Raw genomic sequence first — 25,552 nt, forward strand, 5'->3', positions numbered from 1 at the left:
CAGGCTCCTGCCACCATGCTCAACTAATTTTTGTATTTTTAGTGGAGATGGGGTTTCACCATGTTGGCCAGGCTGGTCTTGAACCCCTGACCTCAGGTGATCCACCTGCCTCAGCCTCCCAAAGTGCTGGGATTACAGGTATGAGCCACTGTGCCCAGCTTAAACAAACTTTTTTTTTTTTTTTTTTGAGACGGAGTCTCGCTCTGTCGCCCAGGCTGGAGTGCAGTGGCGCGATCTCGGCTCACTGCAGGCTCCGCCTCCCAGGTTCGAGCTGTTCTCCTGCCTCAGCCTCCCCGAGTAGCTGGGACTACAGGCGCCCGCCACCACGCCCAGCTAATTTTTTTGTATTTTAGTAGAGACGGGGTTTCACCGTGTTAGCCAGGATGGTCTCAATCTCCTGACCTCGTGATCCGCCCGTCTCGGCCTCCCAAAGTGCTGGGATTACAGGCGTGAGCCACCGCGCCTGGCCAAACAAACTTTTTAATGGAGAAAATGTCATCCAATAAACCAAGTGTGAGCCATCCTCATGTGAGCCAACCTAGAACATCACCCACTGTGGACCAGGTTACTAGTGTTATAAGCATGTGCTCCCCAAGTGAATCAATAAGAGAACTTATGTGGGGAAGAGCAATGTATGATCTTACTGTGCTAGGTTTGAAGGCATCAGACACAGCCCTTCTAGAGAGTGTGTATTTCTCAGACCCAGCTCTTCTCATCCTGATCTTTTTGAACCATTTCTTGTTTTGTCCCCAGACCTGCTAGAGACAAAGCATCTTCTGGGTCAGCTCATTAAGAAAGGCAAGGACAAGAAGAGTCTTGGGCGGGACCTAGACAGTGGCACCTGTTTACTGAAAAGGCAGTACACCAGGCAGATGAAGACACCTGCAGGGTGTTGATGATGGTGAAGAGATAGGCAACAGCAGCTGGGCCCACCTGCAGAATGCCCAAACACCAGGTGCAGCCCAAGATGAACAGCTGATCTGTCACCTTGAATGTCAGCATCCTGGATTGGATGAGAAAAGAGGCCCATAATACACCCATAATAACAAAGGCTATTTCATCTCCATCCCATGGATATCTCTGCCCTCTCCTGCTGGTGATTTTTCAGACTGAGTTTTGATCAACCTAGATCTTTACTGTTGATAATTCCCCACAAAAGAAATGCCATTTGGATCCAGGAAAGCATTTTAACTTGGACCAAGGAGAGTAGTGACACTTCATAATATGGGTTTCAAAAGAAGTGTGATCAACAACAACAAAAATCAGTTGCATTTCCATGCACGAACAATGAACAACCCAAAAACGAAATTGAGAAAACAAATCCATTTACAATAGCATCAAAAACAATAAAATACTTTGGAATTAACTTAACCAACGAGATGAAGAACCCGTACACTGAAAGCTAAAAATCATTGCTGAAAGAACTTAAAAGAGACACAAACAAATAGACATACTATGTTCATGGGCTGAATGACTTAATATTTTTGCAGAAACAGAAAAATATCCATCCTAAAACTCATATGAAATCTCAAGAATACCAAACCAAGAAGTCAAAACCAACTTGAAAAAGAACAGAGTTGGAGGTCTCACACCACACTTGCTTATTTCAAAATTTATTGTAAAACTACAGGAATCAACACAACACGGTAATGGCATAAAGACAGATATATAGACCAATGGAATCGAGTAGGGAGCCCAGAAATAAAACCTCATATATACAGCCAAATGAATTTTGATAAGGGCGCCAACATCATTCAATGGGGAAAGGGCAGTCTTCAATAAATGGTGCTGGGAAAACTGGATATGCACATGCAAAAGAATGAAGTTGGACTCTTTTCTTATACCATATATAAACATTAACTCAGCCTGGTGCGGTGGCTCACACCGGTAATTCCAGCACTTTGGGAGGCTGAGGCGGGCAGATCATGAGGTCAGGAGATCAAGACCATCCTGGCTAACACGGTGAAATCCCGTCTCTACTAAAAAATACAAAAAATTAGCCAGGTGTGGTGGCACACGCTTGTAGTCCCAGCTACTCAGGAGGCTGAGACAGGAGAATCGCTTGAACCAGGGAGGCGGAGGTTGCGGTGAGCCAAGATTGCACCATTGCACTCCAGCCTGGGCAACACAGCAAGACTCCGTCTCAAAAAAACAAAAACAAACAAACAAAAATTAACTCATAATACATCAAAGACCTAAATGCAAGAGCTGAAACAATAAGACTCTTAGAAGAAAACATAGGGGGAAAGCCTCACGACATTAGATTTAGCAATGATTTTTTGGATATGACATCCAAAGAAAACAAAAAATATCTATAAGTTGGACTACATCAAAATTTTAAACTTCTGCATATCAAAAGATACAATTAATAGAGTAAAAAGGTAACCCCTAGAATGGGAGAAAATATTTGCAAATCATATATCTGATAAGGGGTTAATATTCAGAATATATAAAGAACTTCTACAACTCAACAACAAAAAAAAACTTATTTAAAAATGGGCAAAGGACTTAGACATTTTTCCACAGATGACATACAAATGGTCACAACTAAGAAGGAAAATCCCAATGTGTGTTCTTCCAGCCTCTGCTTCTGTCATGTTTGTCAATGTTCCATTGGCCAAGGAAAGTCACATGACCAAGCTCATCTTCAAGGTGTGGAGAAATAAACTCCACCTCTTGATAGGAGGAGCTGCAAAGTCACATGGAAAAGAGATATACATAGAGGGACAGAAGAAGTCATTGTGGCAACCATCTACCACTGTATCATTACTCATCAAGAATATGCAAATTAAACCTAAGAAACTGCTGCATACACACTAATGTAGCTCAAATTAATTTGAGTGACAGTACCATGTGTTGCCAAGGATGTGAAGCAATAAAACTTTCATTCATTGATGTAGGTTTAGGTATAAATGGTTTCAACTACATTGAAAAACTGTCTGGCAAGATCTACTAAAGCTAAAGATAGGTTTCCTCCAAAATCCAGCAATTCCATTCCTACATTTATACTCGAGAAATGAATACCTATGTACACTTAACAAGAACATTCACAGCAGCTTTATTCATAAAAATAAAACCTGCAGGATTATTCACAATAGCCAAAATATGGAATCAACCTAACTGCCCATCAGTGGATGAATGGATAAAGAAAATGTGGTATATCTACACAATGGAATACTATTCAGCCTTAATGAGGAAGAAAATTCTGTCATTTGTGATAACATGGATGAACCTGGAGGACAGAACTCAAATGTTCATAAACAGAATAGAATCTTTAAATTGTGGTATATTCAGACTATAGACTATCACACGGCAATTAAAAAGCATAAACTACTGATAATACAACATAGATAAATCTCAGTGACACTATATTAAGTGAAAAAAACAGACACAAGAAGGCTGTTTATGGTTCCATTTACATGAACAGGAAAAACAAATCTATGGTGATAGAAGTCAGAATAGTGGTAACCTTTGAGGATGAGGTGGGGCCCAAGGGAAATTTCTGGGATGATAAACTATTTTGAAGGGGCCTGTGGTGGGTATAGACATATGCAAAATTCACCAAGGTGTACCCTAAGATTTATTAACGTTTATGTAAGTTATACCTAACAGAACTTTAAAACCAAAAAAAAAAAGAACAAGTAAAAATGGAGACTAGTCCCCTGGCTCTGCCACTGTAGAGAGAGTCAGGCCTGTCACATGCCCCCCAGACAACCCTGATAGCCCACCTTAATTTGCCGGGCCTCAGCTTCCTCATCTGTGAATTGGGGATGATAACAGCACATACCTCGAAGTGTCAGTATGAGGACTAAATTAAAAGATGCGAAGCTTCAGGCAGTGGCTACTATCTATTAATAGTAAACTCTAAATAAGTATTTACTATCATTATGATGAATGGTTGAATGTTCAGTAATAGGGAAAAGGATGACCACTTTATAAGAATAAAAGTAACAATTTGTTGGAAATGTAAAAAATGTATCTATATTTAATTTCATTGCTTCAAAACATATATATGTATGTATATACATAAATTTAAAAAGTGACAGAATGGACAAAGAGTGTTCAGCAATACATAATCACGGTGGAAAGTTTAACATACCTCTCTTAATAAATGCTAGATCACAGATCAGTATTTATAAACGTGTAGATGGCTTTTAAACACATATGCTTGATCTAGCAGACATTTGCAGAATACAATACATTGATTTCAACCATCCATGAAGCATACATAAAAACTGACATATACTAAGTGCATCAGTTAGGAATTATATTCAGCTGAAATAAACCTCCCACCAAAAACAAAAACAAAAAAAACAAAACAAACAAACAAACAAAACCATCTTCTACCAGTAAGAAGTGCCTATTTTTCATGTATGGGACATCCAGAAACAAATAGTCCAGGGCTGCTGCAATCACATAAATATGCCAATTCTATTAAATATATCCTAAATATTTTTTAGATTACAGAAGCAAGATGGATGTGACTTCCAGCCACACTCTTAGCCTGTGGCTTTTACCCTTATGGTCACAGGAGGGCTCCTCTAGCTCTAGACATCATGTCTCCTTGTCCAAAAGGCAAGAAGTGGAGAGATGTGGCTGCATGAAACTATCCCTGAACACAACATCTTCCCCAGAGTCACATCCAGTGACTTCTCACATTCATCCTAGCCAGGACCAGAAGAAATGGCCTGCCCTTGCTTGCAAGAAGGGCTGGGAGATGGAAGCTTTTTTTTAATTATTTTTTTGAGGCAGAGTCTCACTCTGTTGCCCAGACTGGAGTGCAGTAGTGTAATCTTGGCTCACTGCAACTTCTGCCTCCTGGGTTCAAGCAATTCTCCTGCCTCAACCTCCCAAGTAGCTGGGATTACAGATGCATGCCACCAAACCCAGCTAATTTTTGTATTTTTAGTAGAGAGGGGGTTTCACCATGTTGGCCAGGCTGGTCTCGAACTCCTGACCTCAGGTGATCCCCCTGCCTCAGCCTGGGATTACAGGCATGAGCCACTGTGTCCGGCCAGGCGATGGAAGCTTTTAAATAGTGCATGCCACCAATCTGAACAGAAAACCCAGGTTCTTTTCTAAGGAGGAAGGGGCAATTTTGGCTGGCAGCTAGAAGAGTAAGCCACACCAGACCTAACAGCAAATCTCAGCAAATACCTATGACTCAATAACAAAGAGGCCACATACTCTTCTCACCATGTAATTAAATTAGAAACCACCAACAACAAGGCAACTAAGAAATAGCCATATAAGATGCAGGAACCTTCCAGAAAGATAGAAATATTCTGTATCTGGAATGGAGTATTGGTTACATGCATGTATGCATCTGTCAAATTCATCCAACTGTATACTTCAGATGTATGCATTTCACTGTAAGTCATTATACCTCTATGAAAATATATCCACGTATTAGTTTTGAAAAATCTAATTCCAAATAATAGATGGGTCAAAGAATAAATGATAATGGAGGTTAAGACAACACTTACAATCAAACCAAAATGAAAATATTATACATTGAAACATGAGATGCAGCTAAAGGAGTATTATGAGGGAAAGTCATAGCCCCATGTGTTTATATTTTTACAAAATGGAAGTTAATTAGCAAGGGGCCCACAGTATGGATGAGACATGGCTAAAGGCAGGCTACCATTCCTAATGTTCTCTCTTCCCATGTGGGTTCTTTTGTGTACAGTGAGTGAGGAGCTGTGCCTGAAGGCTTTCTCACACTGATTACATTGATAGGGTCTCCCAGCACTGTGTGTTCTCACATGTACAATAAGATGTGAAGACTGACCAAAGGCTCGCCCACATTCCTGGCATGCATAGGGCTTCTTGCCACTGTGAGTCCTTGCATGTTTCCTGAGGGATGAGGGCTCACTGAAGGCTCGCCCACATTCCTGGCACACATAGGGCTTCTCTCCAGTGTGAGTTCGCATGTGACTCTTTAGGGTTGAAAGACGACTCAAGACCTGACCGCAAGTCCCGCACTCATACAGTTTCTCCCCTGTGTGTATCCTCTTGTGCACGTTCAGATGAGTGCTCGTCCGGAAGGGCTTGCCACACTGGTTGCATTCGTATGGTTTCTCTCTGGTATGGGTTCGCAGATGTGTCTTCAGTGAAGAGTGTTCCCTGAAGGCTTTCCCACACTGGCTGCATTCAAAGGGCTTCTCTCCAGTGTGAGTTCTCACGTGGCTCCTAAGGGATGATGGCTGATTGAAGGCTTTCCCACAATCTTTACACTCATAGGGCTTCTCTCCTGTGTGGTTTCTCTGGTGCAAAATCAGGTTAAAGTTCCTTGTGAAGGTTTTCCCACACTGACTACATTCAAATGGCTTCTCTCCAGTATGGGTTCTCATGTGTCGCCGGAGATTCGAGGAATATTTGAAGGCTTGCCCACATTCTTGACAGTCAAAGCACTTCTCTGCAGTATGAGTCTTCTCATGCCTGATAAGGTCAGAGCTGTATCTGAAGGATTTTTCACATTTGTTACATGCATAGGTTTTATCCCCACTACGGATTTTCTCAGGCACGATTAGATGGGTGCTCTGGAAGAAGGAATTTCTACTCTCTTGACATTCATAGGACACCTCTCCAGCATGAATTTTCTGGTACTGGAAAAGTGGTTCGATGCTATTAAAAGGTTTCTCAAGTTCATTATATTTATAGAGTTTTTCTCCAGGCTGAGGTTGCTCCTGTCGATGAAGGAAAATGTGAAGACCAAAGGCCTTATTAGATTCACAGACATTCTCCCCTATGTGAAATGAATGTAAGAAAAAGACAGTTCTACATCTAATACTTTTACTGTTTACGGAGTCCATACCATTTCTACCCAGAGTTCCCTCAAGTGAATAGGGTGGATACTCTGTTGCAAAGAGTTATCTTTTCTTTATTTTCATGGGGTTTCTTAGATGCAGAATTTTTCCAATTTGTGCAAGGCTAAAGTAAGTCTTAAACACTTAGTATCTGTGTCATATCTGTGAAAATGCTTACTTGTAAGAACATGATCTACGTTTAGTTTTCCACCAATCCATGACATTCACGGACTCTCTCCCAAGAAACTGCTTCCTCCTGGGTAAGCACTTCCTGCCTTGAATCTCTCTTGGCTCTTGGGCTGCTTTTCTAACTTACAGTAACCCCAGACTCATCCTACTATAGAGAACCACAAATAATCCCTGGTGAGCCTTACCCCTTTCACATCAATGGACAGAATCTCCATAAAAGGATCTTGGCTAGGAATTGCCTCTTGGGGTTGAAGTTGAGGCTCTGAAATAAATTAGGGAAGAAAAAGTTAAACACAGAGAGAAAGAAACTGTGGGATTAAGGTGACCTAAAAGTAAGCAATGCACATGTGGACTTTTTTTTTTTCAAATACTCATCCTAAATACGGGAAGAAATTGCAATGAGAAGGAACACATCTAAGAGTTAAGGAAAATTTTAAGGTGTTTGGCTAGGTGAGAAGTTATGTAATCAGACGAACATGGGAAGGAAATATATGAAGATTATGACTAATGTTGAGGAAAAATATTAGCAAGAATGTACAGTGGGGAGGAAATGGATAAACACATGGAAATATTAACTATGAAGAGAAAGTAGGACAAATCTTTCTAGGAGATTAATGTAAAGTTTTAGAGATTAAAAAGGAAAGGGAAAAAGGAAAGAAGGTGGCATTTAATAAGGGAGCTCAACCAAACAGGCTTCTCGGTCAAGCGTATGAATAAATTGCCCTGATTGACAGTTTCCAAACTGGACACTCCCTTACTGACCAGAGCTGATGCTCACCTGATCTGCCTGGGCTCACCTGCACAAGTGTCTGAGAGGATGCCCCTGTCAGTGGTCCACTGCTCTCCTCTTTGTTCCAAATAAGACAAGGCAGTGGGTTTGCACAGTTGATCAGCTGCTCATGAGAGAAACAACGCATGTTGTGGGAGGACTGTGCCATGCCCTGACACCAGGGCTGATATTCTCAAGTCTCTAAGGGCTCTAGAGATGGGAGGGGCAAAATGCACGTGTCTAAATTCTGATGGACACAGCCAAACTTTTTCACTGAGGAACTAAATACAAGTTCTCTCACTGGGTCCCAGAGGGCACTGAGGCTCTCTGGTCTACAAAACCAAGGGAATACATTTGAGAAGCCCAAAAGCTTTTAATCACGGAGAGAGAGAGCAGTAAAAAGATCTTCATTCCACAGAAAGGGCAGTAGACTGGAAGCTCATGAAGGTGGGAATTATCTGTTTTTCCACCTCTAGGTTTCCGAGACTTGCACAATTTCTGGAGCTTATGGTTGCTGCATAAGCATGTGATGAAAAGACAAAGCCTTGGCTGGGTGCAGGGGCTCATATCTGTAATCCCAGCACTTTGGGAGGCTGAAGCAGGTGGATCGCTTGAGCCCAGAAGTTCGAGACCAGTCTGGGCAACATGGCAAAACCCCATCTCTACAAAAAAAGTACAAAAGTTAGCCAGATGTGATGACACACGCCTGTGGTCCCAACTACTCAGGAGGCTGGGGTGTGAGGATCATCTGAGCCCAGGAAGTAGAGGTTGCAGTGAGCCAAAGGTTACAGTGAGCCAAGGTCACGCCATCACACTCCAGCCTGGGCAACAGAGCAAGACACTGTCTCAGGAAAAAAAAGAAAAAAAGGAAAGAAAAGATGAAGTCGCCTTACCCACAGAGGCCAGGTTCCTATAGTTCTCCAGCATCACATCTCTATACAGGCTCCTCTGAGTAGAGTCCAGAAACACCCATTCTTCTGGGGTGAACACCACAGCCACATCTGCAAAGGTGACTGGTTCCTAAAACATACATCCATCCCAGCTCAGCCAGGGACCACCCCCACCAGTATGCCAGAGGATGCTGGAGGCGGGCAGGCCTGGGGAAGGGAAACCCCACGCAGAGGACTTTCAGACAGGGTTCTGAGATCCCCCAGAATCTGCCCGTGGGCTCAGGACTCTGAACTACAACTCCTCTCTCTACACTCCACTCCTTAAGTAAGAACAGCAAGAGGCAATAACTAATGTTGCGAGTCCTGGACCTCAGGACAGGACTTATCTATTGACAAGGAGCAGGAAGCTCTTGCAGATTTGTCCCCCTTCTAGCCCCAGGGTCCAGCAGACCTGAGCATGGTACAGGCAAGAGGGAACTACCTGCAAAATGACTCAACTCATTGTTCAGTGAGACCATGAAGACCACAAAATGAGGGCGGCTCACATCCTTGCTTTGTTTTCCCTCCTGGTGCTCAGCAGCCTGGGGAGGGTCTGAACGAGGTGGTGGGATCATGGCCCATGCTCCCCTGCTGCCACCCACTGCAAGAGGCCCAGTCCCTGAAGCACAGAGACCAACCCCATGAAATGATCCAGGCAGGTCACAGGAAGAGGGCGAGTCCAGTCTTTGAGCACAGCAGTGTTCTTTTAGAACAAGAAGTTCTTACCTACCTGTGAACGTGCGGTTGGCAGCCCAGGAGCCATAGCTTCTTCCTCTACTCTGTCCTCCTGAAGCCAGGCAGGGTCCCGTGCAGGCACAGCTAGGGGAGAAGGGAGGAGGTGTGAGGGTTGGTGCCTGGCCTACTGGGCACACTCACAGGCCCCAAGGCTGTCCACCCTGGCTGTGAGTGATCACATCTGCACACACACACATGCCCACACTCACAGGGACACACGCATGTAGACACATATCTGCAAGCTCCTGCACATGTATGCAATCACATACACACACATACACACAGACATGCACACATATACATGCAGTTACATACCACATGCACCTGTGCATATATATAACATATACACACAGACCAGCATACACACAAAGACACTTATAGACATGCACGCAGACACACGCGCACACACACACACACATCCCTTCATTCCATATCCCAAGAGCTATAGACTCAATAATTCACCGGGAGACTCCAAAGTTCCTGCAGCACCCGCCACTGTCCCCTGACTCAGCCTTGGGACAGCTCTTCCTCCCCAGCTGCCTGGCCCCTTCCTCTGCCCCCCTACACTGCAGGGCTAGTGGTGCTCCAGGACTTACCACAAGTAGAGGGCAGATAAACCACAACCAACCTGCAGGTCTGCCTTAAAAGGAAACTTCCTTCCCACCTGCCGTCAAATCAACACCACTCCTCCCTCTGCACCAGGCATCCTCCTTCTGGCCTATGACAGACAAGCAAGCAACTCCCAGATCATCCCTCGTCCCCTGCATCCTCACCTCTCCCTCCCGATGGGACCTTTCCCTTCACTTTTTAAACCTGACCCACACCCAATCCCTGACCCCATATGTTTTCTGCAGCTGCCATAACAAAGTATCAAACTGAGTGGCTTAAAACCACAGAAATGCATCCTCTCACAGTTTTAGAGACCAGGAGTCCAAAACTAAGCTCAGCGGGGCCACGCCTCCTCTGACACTCTGAGCCTCCTCTGACACTCTGAGAAGAGTCCTTCCTTGCCTCTCCCTGGCTTCTGGTGGTGGCCATCGATGCTTGGGGCTCCTTGGCTTGTGAATGCATCACTCCAGTGTCTGCCTCCCCCGTCACACGGTCCCCTCCCTGTGTCTGTCTTCACACAGCGTCTTCCTCATGTTCTCGTAAGGACACAGTCATGATGCATTGGGGGCCACCCTTGTGACCTTCTAACTTGGTTACAGCTGCGAAGACCCTATTTCCAATAAGGCCACATTCACAGGGTTAGGACTTCAGCCTGTCTTTTTGGAGGGGTACAAGTCAAGCCATAACACCCCACTTTTCCCCTGGGCTACCTCTATCTCTTCATTTCCTATCGTGGGCTATCTACCCTCCGTGCCCACTTCCTCCCCTCCTACTTGCTTCTCATTGCCACCGTTCCAAGGGCTGGCACCACCCTGGAATCACCGGTGACCTCCATCCGTGCTGGGAAATCCCACTGATGTGTGTTCATCATCCAATCTCTCCTGGGTTTGCTGTTGTTGTTGTTGTTGCTCCTGTTGTTGTTTTGAACCAGAGTCTTGCTCTGTCACCCAGGCTGGAGTGCAGTGGCACAATCATAGCTCACTGCAGCCTCAAACTCCTGGACCCAAGTGATCCTCCCACTTCAGCCTCCCAAGTAGCTAAGACTACACGTGTGTGCCACCACACCCAGTTAATTTTTTAAAAATTTTTTTAGAGATGGGGGTCTCACTATGTTGCCCAGGCTAGCCTTGAATTCCTGGCCTCAAGCGATCCTCCCACCTCAGCCTCCTGAGTAGCCAGGATTATAGCTGCAAGCCACTGCACCTAGCCAATCCCTCCTTCTTACAGTCCACCCAGCCTGTGATCGGTGATCACAACCCCAGCCTCCTCTTTCTTGTAAGAGCTTCTCCTCCAACATGTTGCCGGCACCCACAGGTTACAGGCCCTCCTCTTCGTGTCTCTCTCAACTCTCTCTGCCTTGCCGTGCAGCCTCACCCATTCTCTGGGTGTCAGTTCCCACACCTTCATGATGAAGCCCAGATCTCTAGGCTGACTCTCACATCTGAACACCAGATCATGCATCCAACCATTGGCTCAAATCTTTCTGCCCATCTAAGGGAACAGGAATAGAATGTACCCAAAATGAGGTCCAGAGGTCAGAGCTTCCAACCACAGAGGATTTGCTGCAGGCCTGGAAACCTCCTAGCATTTGCCCTGATGGGTTTTAAACTTGCTCAGGACCCATGACCCCTTTTTCCCTTCCAGTTTCTCCTTTTGAAATGGGAATGTCTATCCTATGCTTGCCCCATCACTGGATCTTGGAAGCGGATCCCTTGCTTTCTGATTTCTCACAGGTTCGCAGATGGAGAGGAATTTGGCCCCACAATGGACCACGCTCTGAGTCTCCCTCATACCTGCTGTAGATGACTGACATCATGAGTTGTGGGATTCTCATCAGATGAGATGAGATTTTGAGTTGATGGTGCTTAGATGAGATTTTGCACTTATAGTTGATGCTGGAATGGATTAAAACTTTGGGAATGTCGGGATCACGTGAGTGTATTTTGCATGTGGGAAGGACATGAATTTGGGGGGACTAGAGAACAGACTGCTATGGCTTGAATTGTGTCCCCCCAAAAAATGGGAAGCCCTAACCCCTAGTATTTCAAAATGTGACCTTATTTGGAAATAGGATTGTTACAGATGTAATGAGTTGAGATGATACGAGAGTAGGGCAGGCCCTTAATCCAATACGATGGTTCTCCTAAGAGAAGAGACAGAAACAGAGACACAGAGGGGAGACGGCCATGAGGCAACACAGGCAAAGATGGGAGGGCTGCGTCCACAAGCCAAGGAGCACCAAGGGCTGCAGGCCACCGTTAGAAGACAGGAGGCAGGATCCTCCCCCAGAGCCATTACAGGAAGCACACCCATGTCGAAACCTTAATTTCAGACTTCTGGTATCCTAAACTATGAAAGAGAAATTTCTGTTATTAAAAAAAAAAAAAAAAAAAAAACTAGGTCAGGTGCAGTGGCTCACACCTGTAATCCCAGCATTTTGGGAGGCTGAGGCCAGTGTATCACTCGAGGTCAGGAGACTAGCCTGGCCAATATGGCGAAACCCCATCTCTACTAGAAATATAAAAATTATCTGGGTGTGGTGGCACACATCTGTAGTCCCAGCCACTCAGGAGGCTGAGGCACAAGAATCACTTGAACCCAGGAGGCGGAGGTTGCAGTGAGCCAAGATTGCACCACTGCACTCCAGCCTGGTCAACGGAGCAAGACTATGTCTTAAAAAATAAATAAATAAAACTCATCACCGTCCTCCACCATGTCCTCGATCTCAGGAAGTGCTGTCCCTGTCTTTGATCAGAAATCTCACCCCTCTCTGACACTCTACAGATCCCAGCAACTAATCAGAATACATAGTGATGACATCTCCACATGGCAGGACTCACCCCCAAGCCCCTCTCCCACCCACCCCGCTACAGCTAACACCTACGTCGAGGCTTTTCTTTTTGGATCCACTGAAATGTCCCCCCTCAGAGTGCCCCATCCTGAGGTCTCCTCCTCTGTAGAAAGAGCCCCTTCTCTCCTTTTCTCCAATACGACCCTTTCCCTTTCTTCGCAGCCCTTTCCCAGCTGTAACCAGCTATGTATTGCAGCCATGGGTGTTTATTTTCTGTCATCCTCACTGGATTGGAAGCTTTGTAAGAATAAGCCTGGGTGCTTTTACCACCCTGTTCCCGATACCCTACTTGGCACAAAAGTGCTCCATGTCATTGGTAAATGAATATATGAACCACCAAATTAACTCAACCTCCTCAATATAAATGTTTTATATGCATTATTACTATACATTTTTTGAGACAGGGTCTTGCTCTGTCACCCAGGCTGGACTAGCTCACTGCAGCCTTGAATTCCTGGGCTCAAGTGATTCTCCCTCCTCGGCCTCCTGAGCAGCGAGACCACAGGTGCACACAACCATGCCTGGCTAATGTTCTTATTTTGTAGAGATGGGGGTCTTGCTCTGTTGCCCAGGCTGGTCTCGAACTCCTGGCCTCAAGAAGTCCTCCCTCCCACCTCAGCCTCCCAAAGTGCTGGGATTACAGGCATGAGCAACCACGCCTGGCCTCTATGTGTTTTAAATCATTCCTCACTTCCCTACTGTGCAGAAAGGAGTTAACCCACCAGGCCTGGATGGACTCCTTAGTGAGATGTGTTTACAAGGTTAGCCCTTGGGTGGAGTCTGAGAACTTGGATTTCAGGAAGGTTCCCACCCCCCTAACTGACAAGAGAAACTCCTCCACTTAAACCACTTGTACAAACAATGAGGTTTATGTTGAACACCTACTTTCCTTCTGAAAGTCTGGAATTCAGGGACTGTTTCCTCCAAAACTCACACTGAAATGTTAATCCCCAGTGTCGGAGGCGGGATTTGGGGGCAGACCCCTCAAGAATTGATTAATGCTCCCCCATGGAGAGAATGAGTACGCTTCTGTTACTTCCCAAGGGAGCTGGTTGTTAAAAAGAGCCTGGCACCTTCCCCCTTCCCTACCCTCCCCACCACCCCTGCTCCTGCTTCCTCCCTCACCATGTGATCTCGACACATTGGCTCCCCTTCCCCTTCTGCCATAAGTGGAAGCAGCCTGAGGCCCTCTCCAGGAGCAGATGTGGGTGCCATGCTTCTGGTACAGCCTGCAGAACCGTGAGTCAAATATACTTCTTTTTTTTTCAAACAGGGTCTCACTCTGTCACCCAGGCTGGGGTGCAGTGGTGCAATCTCAGCTCACTGCAACCTCTGCCTCCCAGGCTCAAGTGATCCTCCCACCCCAGCCTCCCAAGTAGCTGGGATTATAGGCACACGCCACCATGCCTGGCTAATTTTTGTATTTTTAGTAGGGACATGGTTTCACCATGTTGGCCAGGCTCCTGACCTCAAGTGATCGGCCCACCTTGGCCTCCCAAAGTGCTGGGATTCCAAGCATGAGCCACTGCGCCTATCCTTCTTTTCTTTATAAATCACCCAGACTCTGGTATTCCCTTACAGCAACACGCACCAACTAAGACAGGCACATTCTGAGCTGTACCTCAAGTCAGCCTACTTGGCCAGTGAAAACGGTGTGCGCTCAGTCTCTAATAAGCTTTGCTAGTAGACAACATCGCACGTGATGCTGGCACAACTTGGCGATAGAGGAATTAAGTCTATCCTGTGCGACTGTGCTCGGAGAGGACTCTGGAAGCCTGGGTCTGGTTTCCTCTGGGCTTCCTTTTGCTTCTTCTTTTTCTTTTTCTTTTTTTTTTTTTTTTTTTGAGACAGAGTCTTACTGCAACCTCCTCCTCTCCGGTTCAAGCGATTCTCCTGCCTCACCACCATGCTCGGCTAATTTTTGTATTTTTGGTAGAGATGGGGTTTTGCCATGTTGGCCAGGCCAGTCTCCAACCCCTGGCCTCAAGCGATCCGCCCACCTCGGCCTCCCAAAGTGCTGGGATTAGGCGTGAGCCACCGTGCCCGGCACCCCCTTTGTTGATTCTGCTTAATATTCACTTGCGGTAATAAATCATAGCCATGAGTACGACATCTCCTGTGAGTCCTCCTAGTGGATCACCGAGCCTGGAGTGGTCTTGGGGGAACCCAGCACACCTCCTCCACACTCAACCCCAAGTCTAGACCAGCACCACTTTACTCCTAACAGCCTCCACCTACCACTGCTTTCCTCGCTGAGCCCACACTCCTCACAGGTGCTGGGGGGTGGGGTTCTGTTAAAATCACAGTTGCAAGGCCGGGCGCGGTAGCTCTCGCCTGTAATCCCAGCACTTGGGGAGGCCGAGGCAGGCGGATCACGAGATCAGGAGATCAAGAACATCCTGGCTAACACGGTGAAACCCCGTCTCTACTAAAAATACAAAAAATTAGCCGGGCATGGTGGTGGGCGCCTGTAGTCCCAGCTACTCGGGAGGCTGAGGCAGGAGAACGGCGTGAACCCCGGAGGCAGAGCTTGCAGTGAGCCGAGATTGCACCACTGCACTCCAGCCTGGGTGACAGAGTGAGACTCCATCTCAAAAAAAAAGAAAAAGAAAAAAAAAAAATCACAGGTGCATTGCACCACTCACCTAAACACATCACTGGCTCCCAGTGGGCTTAGAACATGGGTCAAGGTTCTTGTCCTGCACTTCCAAGCCCTGAACAATCTGGAACCTGCTTCTTCTTCAATCAGCTCACACCACTCTCTCTCCACTTCTCCCTCTTCCCTTCACAGCATCTTCCATGGGCCCTGGATGCAACCGGTTCTTTGCTCCATGGGGAATTTTATCAATGTTACTCCTAAGCCTGTTATCCTCTCTCCGAACCTCCCAATAGCCCAACACCTGACCAAGCTAAATGTTATAGTATTTATCATGGTCTAGGTCAGGGTTGGTCCCCCAGGGTACATTTGGTGTCGAGCTGTCATTCCAAAATACGATGCACTAGGTGACTTAACAGAAATTTGCTGCTAACAGTTCTGGATGCTGGAAGTTTGAGATCAAGATGCCAGCATGGTTGGTTTCTGGTGAGGGCTCTCTTCCTGGCTTGCAGACAGCTGCCTTCTGGCTGTGTCTTCACATGGGCGAGAGCGAGCTCTGGTGTCTCTTCCTCTTTTTGTAAGGGCATGAGTTCTGTTGGTTCAGGGTTTCACCCTTATGACCTTATTTAACCTTTATCACCTCCTTAGAGGCTCCATCTCCCATGGCACCTTCAGGGGAGACACTAGGGCTTCAACACAAACTTTGGGGAGGGGAAGCACAATTCAGTCTGTAGCATCTAGAGACATTTTAGCTTTTCATGACTAGGGGGTATGTGGATGTTATAAGCTGAAGTGTATTACCCCAAAAATTCACATCTTGAAGTCTTAATCCCTGGTATCTTATCTCACCCCTGGTAACCATATTTGAACATAGAGTCTTTAGAGATAATTAAATTAAAATGGTGTCAGTAGGCCGGGCGCGGTGGCTCAAGCCTGTAATCCCAGCACTTTGGGAGGCCGAGACGGGTGGATCACGAGGTCAGGAGATCGAGACCATCCTGGCTAACACGGTGAAACACCGTCTCTACTAAAAAAATACAAAAAAAAATCTAGCCGGGTGAGGTGGCGGGCGCCTGTAGTCCCAGCTACTGCGGAGGCTGAGGCAGGAGAATGGCGTAAACCCGGGAGGCGGAGCTTGCAGTGAGCTGAGATCTGGCCACTGCACTCCAGCCCGGGTGACAGAGCGAGACTCCGTCTCAAAAAAAAAAAAAACAAAATGGTGTCAGTAGGGCGGGCCCTAGTCCAATATGACTGGTGTACTTAAAAGATGTATTAGTCCACTTTTGCACTGCTATAAAGAACTACCTGAGACTGGGAAATTTATAAAGAAAAGAGGTTTAATTTGGCTCCTAGTTCCACAGGTTGTATAGGAAGCATGGCTGGGCAGGACTCAGGAAACTTACAATCGTGGCAGAAGGCAAAGGGGAAGCAGGCACGTGCTACATGGCTGGAGCAGGAGGAAGAGAGTGAAGCGGGAGGTGCTACACACTTTTAAACAACCGGATCTCATGAGAACTCACTCACTATCAAGAGAAAACAGCAAGGGGAAGTCCACCCCCATGATCCAGTCACCTCCCACCAAGCCCTTCCTCCAACATTGGAGATTACAATTTGACATGAGATTTAGGCGGAGACACAAATCCAAACCCCATCACAAGAAGATGACATTTGGACAAAGGCATGTACAGAGGGAAGAGGATGTGAAGACACAGAGACAAGATGGCCATCTACACACCAAGGAGAGGCTTCCAAAGGAACCAACCCTGCCAACACCTTCATCTCAAGCTTATGGCCTCCAGAGCAGTGAGACAACATATTTCTGCTGTTTAATCCACCCAGCTGGTGGAACTTTGATACGGCAGCCCTGGCAAACTCATAGAGGAAAAGCACTCCTAGCATCTAGTGAGTTGAGGCCAGGGATGCTGCTCAACATCCTACAATGCACAGGACGGCCCACAACTGAGAGTGAACAGGCCCCAGTATCAGCAGTGTTGCAGTTGAGAAACCCTGGCCTAAGCTTAAATATCCATCCTTTCCCAGAACTCTCCCCTGTGCCCTGAGATGGAGTCCTTGTACAACACGCTTCCACTGGACTCTGTTATTCATTTCAAACTCTGACCACCCAGCGGACTGTGAGCTTCACGGAAGAGGGGTCAGTGTTTTCTTTGTGACTGTTTCCTGGTCCCCATCTCACCACCAGACGACAATGGTAGTGTTACCCACTTCAAGAAGCAATAGGCCGGGCACGGTGGCTCACACCTCTGGTCCCAGCACTTTGGGAGGCCGAGGTAGGCAGATCATTTGAGGTCAAGAGTTTGAGACCAGCCTGGCCAACATGGCAAAACCTTGTCTCTACTAAAAATACAAAAATTAGCCGGGCATGGTAGCACACACCTGTAATCCCAGCTACTCGGGAGGCTGAGGCAGGAGAATCGCTTGAACCCGGGAGGCGGAGGTTGCAGTGAGCCGAGATCGCACCACTGTACTCCAGCCTGGGTGACAAAGCGAGATGCTGTCTCAATTGAAAAAAAAGAAGAAGAAGAAGAAGTAACAAAATAGAGCCTAGCCCAGAAGGCTTACCAAAAATATACTGAAGAGAAACACATGACCTAGATCTAATAATTGTTCCCTGTCAAGAAGATAACAGAGATTCCAGACACAAGAGTGGATGGCACTTTTAAGAAACAAAGTTTATTATTCTTACTAGAAGGCAAACTGGAAGAAAACAAACACCTTACCATTAAAGCTAAAATGTTATTTGTCTTCTGGAATTAAATTCTTCCCCACTTCTCAGGAGAAGTGGCTTTTAACCTCTTTTTTTAGAGACAGGGACTCATTCTGTCACCCAGGCTGCAAAGTACAGTAAAGCAATTGTAGTTCACATCAGCCTTGACCTCCTGGGCTCAAGCGATCCTCCTGCCTCAGTCTCTCAAGTAGCTGGGACTTAGGAGGCACCACCCATGGCTAATTTTTTTTTTTTTTTTTTTTTTTTTTTTTTTTTTTTTTTTTAGAAATAGGGGTCTCACTATGTTACCCAGGCTGATCTCGAACTCCTGGCCTCAAGCAATCCTCCTGCCCACGCCTTGCAAAGCACTGGGATTAAAGGCATGAGCCACTGCAACCAGCCTGAACCTCATTTTTAAAAACCCAGTTAAAACACAGGCCATTTCTAGTAAATTCAATCATAATTTTCAAAAATCAATATTATCGTGTAGTCAAGAATTTCATGTTGCCAAAGAGAGGTCTGGCCTTTTCCTGCGGTTGAGTGAACCCTCTCTTTCTTAACAGAAAACTCTGTCACTGGAAGTGCCCTCCTGCTTAAACACACAAATAACGAGAGAAGCTTTCTGCATCCTCTCCCTACGGTGCCAGGGCAGTGCCTGCAGTCAGAGGAAATGTAGGCAGGATGGGATACAAGTTCCTGGACAGAACACAAGGATAGCAGGGCCCTCTGGCCACGTGTTCCATGCGGCACTCACTCACCAGAATCCTCGGCCACCCACGGGTCGGGGTGGCCCAGTGTAGGCACTGGTATCAACACCCTCTGAATCTGCACAGCGGCCTTTAGTCCCTGCACAGAGTGACAGGGGTCACAGATTAGAGTCAAGAGGCTGAGGGGGTCCACTCACACCTGCTCACCCCGATGAATGTGCATGTTTGATCCTGCTTTGGGGAACATATTAATAAAAGAACAGATAGACCCACTTACCTTGTCAGGATTTACCCAATCCTTAAATACAAAGCTAATCACTGTGATCCAAAATGGCCTGGAGAGAGGGTGCCCAGGCAGGGGCTGGGGAAGGTGGCACCCTCCAAGGAGGCTCCAGAAGTCAGGGAAAAGCTGGGAAAAAAGTGGGGTGTAGATGGCCAGGAGGTTGAGGGGTAGAGGGAGGATGGAGCTTGGAGGTGGACCTGCGTGAATGAGGAGCAGGCAGTCAGTGAGTTTTTCTGGGAGGAAGACCTCTCCTTGGAGTAGGATGTGAACTCTTCTCTGCTGGCAGCTGCTTGCTAAGGAAACACGTCTGACCTGACTTGCACTTCTAATGGATCGCTCTGGCTTCTGTGTCCAGGGTGGGGCCCAGGCGCCTGTCAGGAGCCGACCTAGAGTCCAGGAGAGCTAACAGTGGCTCTGGGCAGGGGGGACAGCAGCGGGGACGGGAGGGGCAGCTGGAGGTGGGTTACATTTTGGAGATAACGCTGGCAGGACTTGGTGGTGGATGGGGGTTGGGGGTTACATGCAGCAGGTCCCTTGGGTGAGGGAACAGGGCAGGGACAAGTGGGAGGAGGCCTTTTCTCCTCGTGCAGGGCTCAGGATGTGCCTTACAGCAGTAGTCACCAACCTTTTTGGCACCAGGGACCAGTTTCATGGAAGACAATTTTTCCACAAACCAGGGTGGGGGTATGGTTTTGGCATGAAACTGTTCCACCTCAATTATCAGGTATTAGATTCTCATAAGGAGCCTGCAGCCTAGATCCCTCACATGGGCAGTTCACAATAGGATTCGCGCTTCCCCGAGAATCCAGTGCTGCTGCTGATCCGACAGGAGGCGGAGATCAGGCATGGATGCTAGCCCGCCGCTCACCTCCTGCTCTGCAGCCTGGTTCCTAACAGGCTAGGGGCTAGCACTGGTCCACGGCCTGGGGGTTAGCAACCCTTGCCTTACAGCGTCTCTCTCTCCCATTCTCTCTCTGCCTTGGTAAGGACACACAGGACCCTGAGCCAAGAGGTCCTCGCTTCCCTGAGCCTGCTCAGGTCACAGGACCTGCCAGTTCCCATCCGTTTCAAGGTCATGGAAGCAGTGGGACTGGGGTGGAAGGACAGGAAGAAAAAAGGCTGGACCAGGAAAGGCAGGGCCCACAGTCCAACAACCAGACCCTCCCCCAGGACCCACCCTGGAGCCCGCCATCACCCTGGGGACAAGTATATTCAACACAGAAACAGACTGCAACACCCCAAGCCCACAGCCTGGGCCTCCTACAGGCCCCAGACGCCCTCCTTTCCCTCCCCTACCCCAATTTACAGACACCCCACACCCCAGGCCTTCCTGACTGCGCCTGGTGCCATCACAGTGAACCTCTCCCAGGCTTACCGTGCATCCCGGAGACCAAGGTGGCTCCTGGAGAGCTGGCCGGTCCTCTTGAGTCAACGGTGTCTCCTTCGCTTCTATAGAGGGCACCAGCTGCATCCTCAGGAACAGCCCCGGCCCCTGAAAAGACAGGAGGATGCTGAGCAGGACAGAGGTAGCACTGCAGCTGTTCTCGGCCCAAAAGACCTTTGGTTTGGGGCTTAGGGCTGCCAGATGTCAAGGCAAATGGGGCTGGGTGCGGTGGCTCATGCCAATAATCCCAGCACTTTGGGAGGCTGAGGTGGAAGAATTGCTTGAGGCCAGGAGTTCAAGACCAGCCTGGCCAACATGGCGAAGCCCCATTGATATGGTTTGGCTCTGCCCCCACCAAAATTTCATCTTGAATTCCCACGTGTTGTGAGAGGGACCCAGTGGGAGGTAATTGAATCATGGGGGCAGGCCTTTCCCATGATTGTTCTCATGATAATAACTAAGTCTCATGAAATCTGATGGTTATTATAAGGGGAGTTTTCCTGTGCAAGGTCTCTTTAGTTCCTGTCATCCATGTAAGACGTGACTTGCTCCTCCTTGCCTTCTGCCATGATTGTGAGGCGAGGCTTCCCCAGCCACGTGGAACTATAAGTCTAACAAAATCTCTCTCTTTTGTAAATTGCCCAGTCTCGTTGGGTATGTCTTTATCAGTAGCATGAAAACAGATTGATACACCCATCTCTACTAAAAATACAAAAATTAGCCAAGTGCGGTGGTGCACGCCTATAGTCCCAGCTGCTCGGGAGGCTGAAGCACGAGAATCACTTGAACCTGGGAGGCAGAAGTTGCAGTGAGCTGAGATTGCATTACTACACTCCAGCCTAGGTGACAGAGCGAGACTGTGTCTTTAAAAAAAAAACAAAAAAGGCAAGGTACACGGGTCTGGCATCTGGTAGCCTCAGACCTAGTAACTACTCCCAACCTACTGCAGGCACCAGCTGCCACCGAGGGTCTTCAGGATTTAACACACTGCAGATGCAGAGACAGACCTGAGGTTAGGACAGAGCCCCTGGAGAGTCTATGAGATGTTTCACTACAGAACATTAGGGTGTGGCACAGAGGGGTGGCTGTGTGAAGAGGCAGCAGGAGGGTGGCCACCCGCAAGCCAAGGAGAGAGGCCTCGGGAGAACCCAGCCCTGCTGCCACCTTGATCTTGGGCTTCTGGCCTCCAGAAGGGTAAGAAAATAAATTTCCGCTGTTTAAGTCACCCAAAAAACAAAAAAGAAAGAAAGGTCAGGAGATACCGGTTCTGAATAGGAATGCTGTCCTTGTCCACAGGGCATCCATCATTCCCAGGGTCAAACTGCCAGCCAACTTTGTCTCCAACTCCCCTGTGACCCACAGCCCACACACCATACCAGTTCTTATTGCACCGGCTCCTTATCTCAGTCAATATTTCCCCTGCCCTAAAACAGCCAGGGACAGCACCTACCCACCAAGGTCCACTAAAATTATTCAAACTGACCGATCCTGGGCGGTTTACCCTGCCCAGCCTCACCTTTCCTGTGGAAACCCCAAGAAAGGCTCTGGCCTGGGCTATCCCCTTGCTCCTTTCTGCCTCCAGGCTGGCCTTGGTGCTTCCCTGTGTGGACCTGTGTCCGCCCAAGAAATACAAGTAATCAAAATTTTCCAATGACACTGGCCTTTCTGAGTCATAAATTAAAATCGCACAGGTACGTTTTAAGACAAATGTTTGCATCAGAATCATTTAGACACAGGTCACTCTACTTAAACTGTTTTAAGGTGTTCTGCCGATTTGTCGAACAAATATGTACCGGGCTGATATGGTTTGGCTGTGTCCCCACCCCAATCTCATCTTGAATTGTAGTTCCCATCATCCCCATATGTCATGGGAGGGACCTGGTGGGAGATAATTGAATCATGGGAGCGGTTACCCCCACGCTGCTGTTCTCATGATAGTGAGTGAGTTCTCACAAGATCTGACGGTTTTATAAGGGGCTTTTCCCCCTTTTGTCTGTACTTCTCCTTCCTGCCCACCATGTGAAGGACGTGTTTCCTTCCCCTGCTACCATGTTGTAAGTTTCCTGAGGGCTCCCCAGCCATGCTGAACTGTGAGTCCATTAAACCTCTATCCTTTACAGATGACCCAGTCTTGGATATGTCTTTATTAGCAGGGTGAGAACGGACTGAGACATGGGCACTGCTGGTGCAGGCCCGGGGACCCAGCAGAGGACGAGAGCAGCAACACTGCAGCCTCAAAGAGCTGGGTGTCTACAGAAGAGGCAGCTGTGGGGTGGCCCTGGGACAGAAGAAGGGCTGTTCCTCAGCCTCCCTTGGGGTTTTTTATTTTTCTTTGAGACAGAATCCTGCTCCATCACCCAGGCTGGAGAGCAGTGGTGCAAACACATGGCCCACTGCAGCCTTGAATTCCTGGGTTCAAGCAATTTTCTCGCCTCAGCCTCCCAAGTAGCTGAACTACAGGTACCCACCACCACACCTGGCTATGGCTAATTTTTGTGTGTTTTGCAGAGACGGGTTCTTGCTATGTTGCCCAGGCTGGTTTCAAACTCCTGAGCTCTAGTGGTCCTCCCACCTTGGCCTCCTGAGTTGCTGGGATTCTGGGGTGAGCCCCCACGCCTGACTTCCTTGGGGCTCTTCTAAGAGCAGTTTCCCACCCTCCTCTTCACTGGTCCCTCCGCTGGACCAGCCGACAAAAGAGAGGGAGGCCATGGGGACTCACTCTGTCCCTGGCCATCAGCACTTTTTCCCATGTGACAGGGAGGTCTCAGAGCCACCGTGCAGGGTCTCAATGATTGTGACAAGGCGCAATGATGCCTGGCATGGCCTGGAAGGGCTACCTGAAGGGTCAGCACCATCACCCCAGGGGCAGGTTGTATGATTGTCAGGCAGCAGAACCTGGCAGCTGAGACTGTGGTCTCTGGGGTTAGGTCTGGGTTCAACTCCTAGCTCTAAACCCACCTCTACTACTCACGGGCTGGATGTCTTCAGTGATGAACTCCTCAGCTTCTCTAAATATGTGTCCATAGGTGGACCTCTTCTGCCCACTCAGAATAGTCTGTGACTGCCTGTTTCCTGGGACTCTGATGTAACAAGAGCCCCATGCCTGCCACTCTCAGCACCCATTACAGAGGGGCTTGCTGGGCTGTGTGTGGAGTTCTGTAGAGGGCGCTGGAGCCCTGTACTGAAAGGAGAGAGCCCACAGAAACGAAGAGGGCACCGGGCCCTCGTGGCTCATTCTCTCTCGCTCTCTCCTTTCTTCACATGGGGTCCACCTGCTGAGCAAGAGAGACATGGGGGTGGAGGATGGGACCTGGAGACGCCTTCTGCAACACCTTATCCATTCATCCCTTCATTCAACAAGCATTGGGGGCTACGTGACACACAGAATGCCCTGCAGTGCCAGCCCGCACAACACAGTGAGACTTCTCTCCAAAACAATTTTTTAAAATTAGCTAGACATGGTGGTGCACGCCTGTAGTCCCAGCTACTCGGGAGGAGACTGAGGCAGGAAGAGTGCTTGAGCTAAGAAGCTCGAAGCTACAGGGAGCTACGATCATGCTGGTGCACTCCTGCCTAGGCGAGAGAACAAGACCCCATATCTATTTAAAAAGATAAGAAAGGAAAAAGGATGTTCTGTAATGAGGCTGATCACAACCACCACATCGGATGAGGAACCTGCGATCCAGCAGCCCTGATAAGACATTCTCAGAACTCAAGGTCTCAAAACCCAAGCACCTGTTCCCAAGGAGCTACTGGAGGGTGTTCTCCACGAAAACAAGAGTGTAAACCAAGAATGAGCAGGGCCTGGGGAGTGAGGAGGGCTGTCAGCTGCCCAGGGGTCTGTTGCACCCAGGCAGGTTGTGAGTTTTGGCTGATCTGCAGCCCACCCCAGGCTGCACAGGTTGAGGCTTCTCGGTGTTCCAGAAGCTTCCCTGGCAAAGAAGTGGAGTGTGGGTCTCTAAAACGTAGGCCACTGCACCCTATCCACTGGGTGGGGCATCTCTGATGCTGACACCCATCCATGACACAGGGGAAGGGGCACTGACTGAGGGATCCCGGGGTTCTCACTGACCCTGGGACTAACAGACCCCACCTGGGGAGTGAAGCTGAGCTCTGTGCCTCCTTCTATCCAAACCCTAACCCTAACTTTCACCAACACTCAGGAATGGGAACCCAAACTTTGGAAGGTCCTGTCGTTTGAGGGGGAGGGAATTCAGGGCCAAAGAGGGGATGGTGGGGACTCAGTGTATATTTTCTCCTGTACTGTTAATGTACAAGCTCATATGGAAGGCTTTTTCCACACTGAAAAGGGCTTCCTTCCAGTGTGGAATCTAGACGGGTCTCCTAAGAAGAGAAATGTCCAACAACCTTCCCACATTCCTTCCAATCAAAGCGGCCTCTGTCTGGCCAGTTCTCTCATCCAAATCCAGGTTACAGCTCCTCCAGAAACATTCCCTGCCTCCTTTCAACTCCTCAGGAGCCTCTTCTCCAGGTGGAACTTGCTCCTGACAAAGGGTGAGTAATGGCTGGGCCCACTGGCTCACACCTGTAGTCCCAGCTACTTGGGTGGCTGAGGTGGGAGGATCATATGAGGCCAGGAGTTCAAGATCATCCTGGGCAACACAGCAAGATCCCATCTCTAAGAAAAAAAAAAAGAAAGAAAAAGAAAAAAAATAGCTGGACATGGTGACTCAGGCCTGTGGTCCCGGGTACTCGGGAGGCTGAGGTAGAAGGATCACTTCAGCCCAGAATTTGAGGCTGCAGTGAGTCATGAACATGCTACTGCATTCCAGCCTGCGTGGCAGAGCAAGACCCTGTCTGTTAAAAAACAGAAAAAGAGGTGAGTGATGGTGGGAAGCTCGCCAATATCTGTGTCAGTGCCCAGGGGTCCTCCCCACCAGGAGCATATTCTCAAGATTTTCAAGCCATGCCTTGTTTAGACAGCTGGGGTTCGTCAAGTTGA

General features: G+C 48.0%; 1 protein-coding gene across 4 annotated transcripts in view; it reads right to left on the bottom strand.

The window, feature by feature from the left end:
• Positions 1-3,958: 3,958 nt before the first annotated feature.
• Positions 3,959-25,552, bottom strand: part of ZNF333 (zinc finger protein 333) — a 32,864-nt gene continuing 11,270 nt past the window's right edge. Inside the window, exons 6-13 of one of the 4 annotated variants that reach the window (XM_030936941.1) lie at positions 23,548-23,864; positions 20,581-20,697; positions 18,974-19,061; positions 9,430-9,518; positions 8,664-8,790; positions 7,799-7,894; positions 7,187-7,263; positions 3,976-6,692 (exon numbers count right to left, since the gene is read on the bottom strand). In XM_030936941.1, coding sequence (XP_030792801.1) covers positions 5,595-6,692; positions 7,187-7,263; positions 7,799-7,894; positions 8,664-8,790; positions 9,430-9,518; positions 18,974-19,061; positions 20,581-20,676 — 1,671 coding nt within the window. In that variant the 5' untranslated portion in view covers positions 20,677-20,697; positions 23,548-23,864 and the 3' untranslated portion in view covers positions 3,976-5,594. Of the gene's footprint in view, positions 6,693-7,186; positions 7,264-7,798; positions 7,895-8,663; positions 8,791-9,429; positions 9,519-18,973; positions 19,062-20,580; positions 20,698-23,547; positions 23,865-25,552 lie in introns of all 4 variants that reach the window. The other 3 variants (XM_010361556.2, XM_030936939.1, XM_030936940.1) reach the window with 3 other exon arrangements.

The sequence above is a fragment of the Rhinopithecus roxellana genome, chromosome 8 (assembly GCF_007565055.1).
Source record: "Rhinopithecus roxellana isolate Shanxi Qingling chromosome 8, ASM756505v1, whole genome shotgun sequence".
Lineage (NCBI taxonomy): Eukaryota > Metazoa > Chordata > Mammalia > Primates > Cercopithecidae > Rhinopithecus > Rhinopithecus roxellana.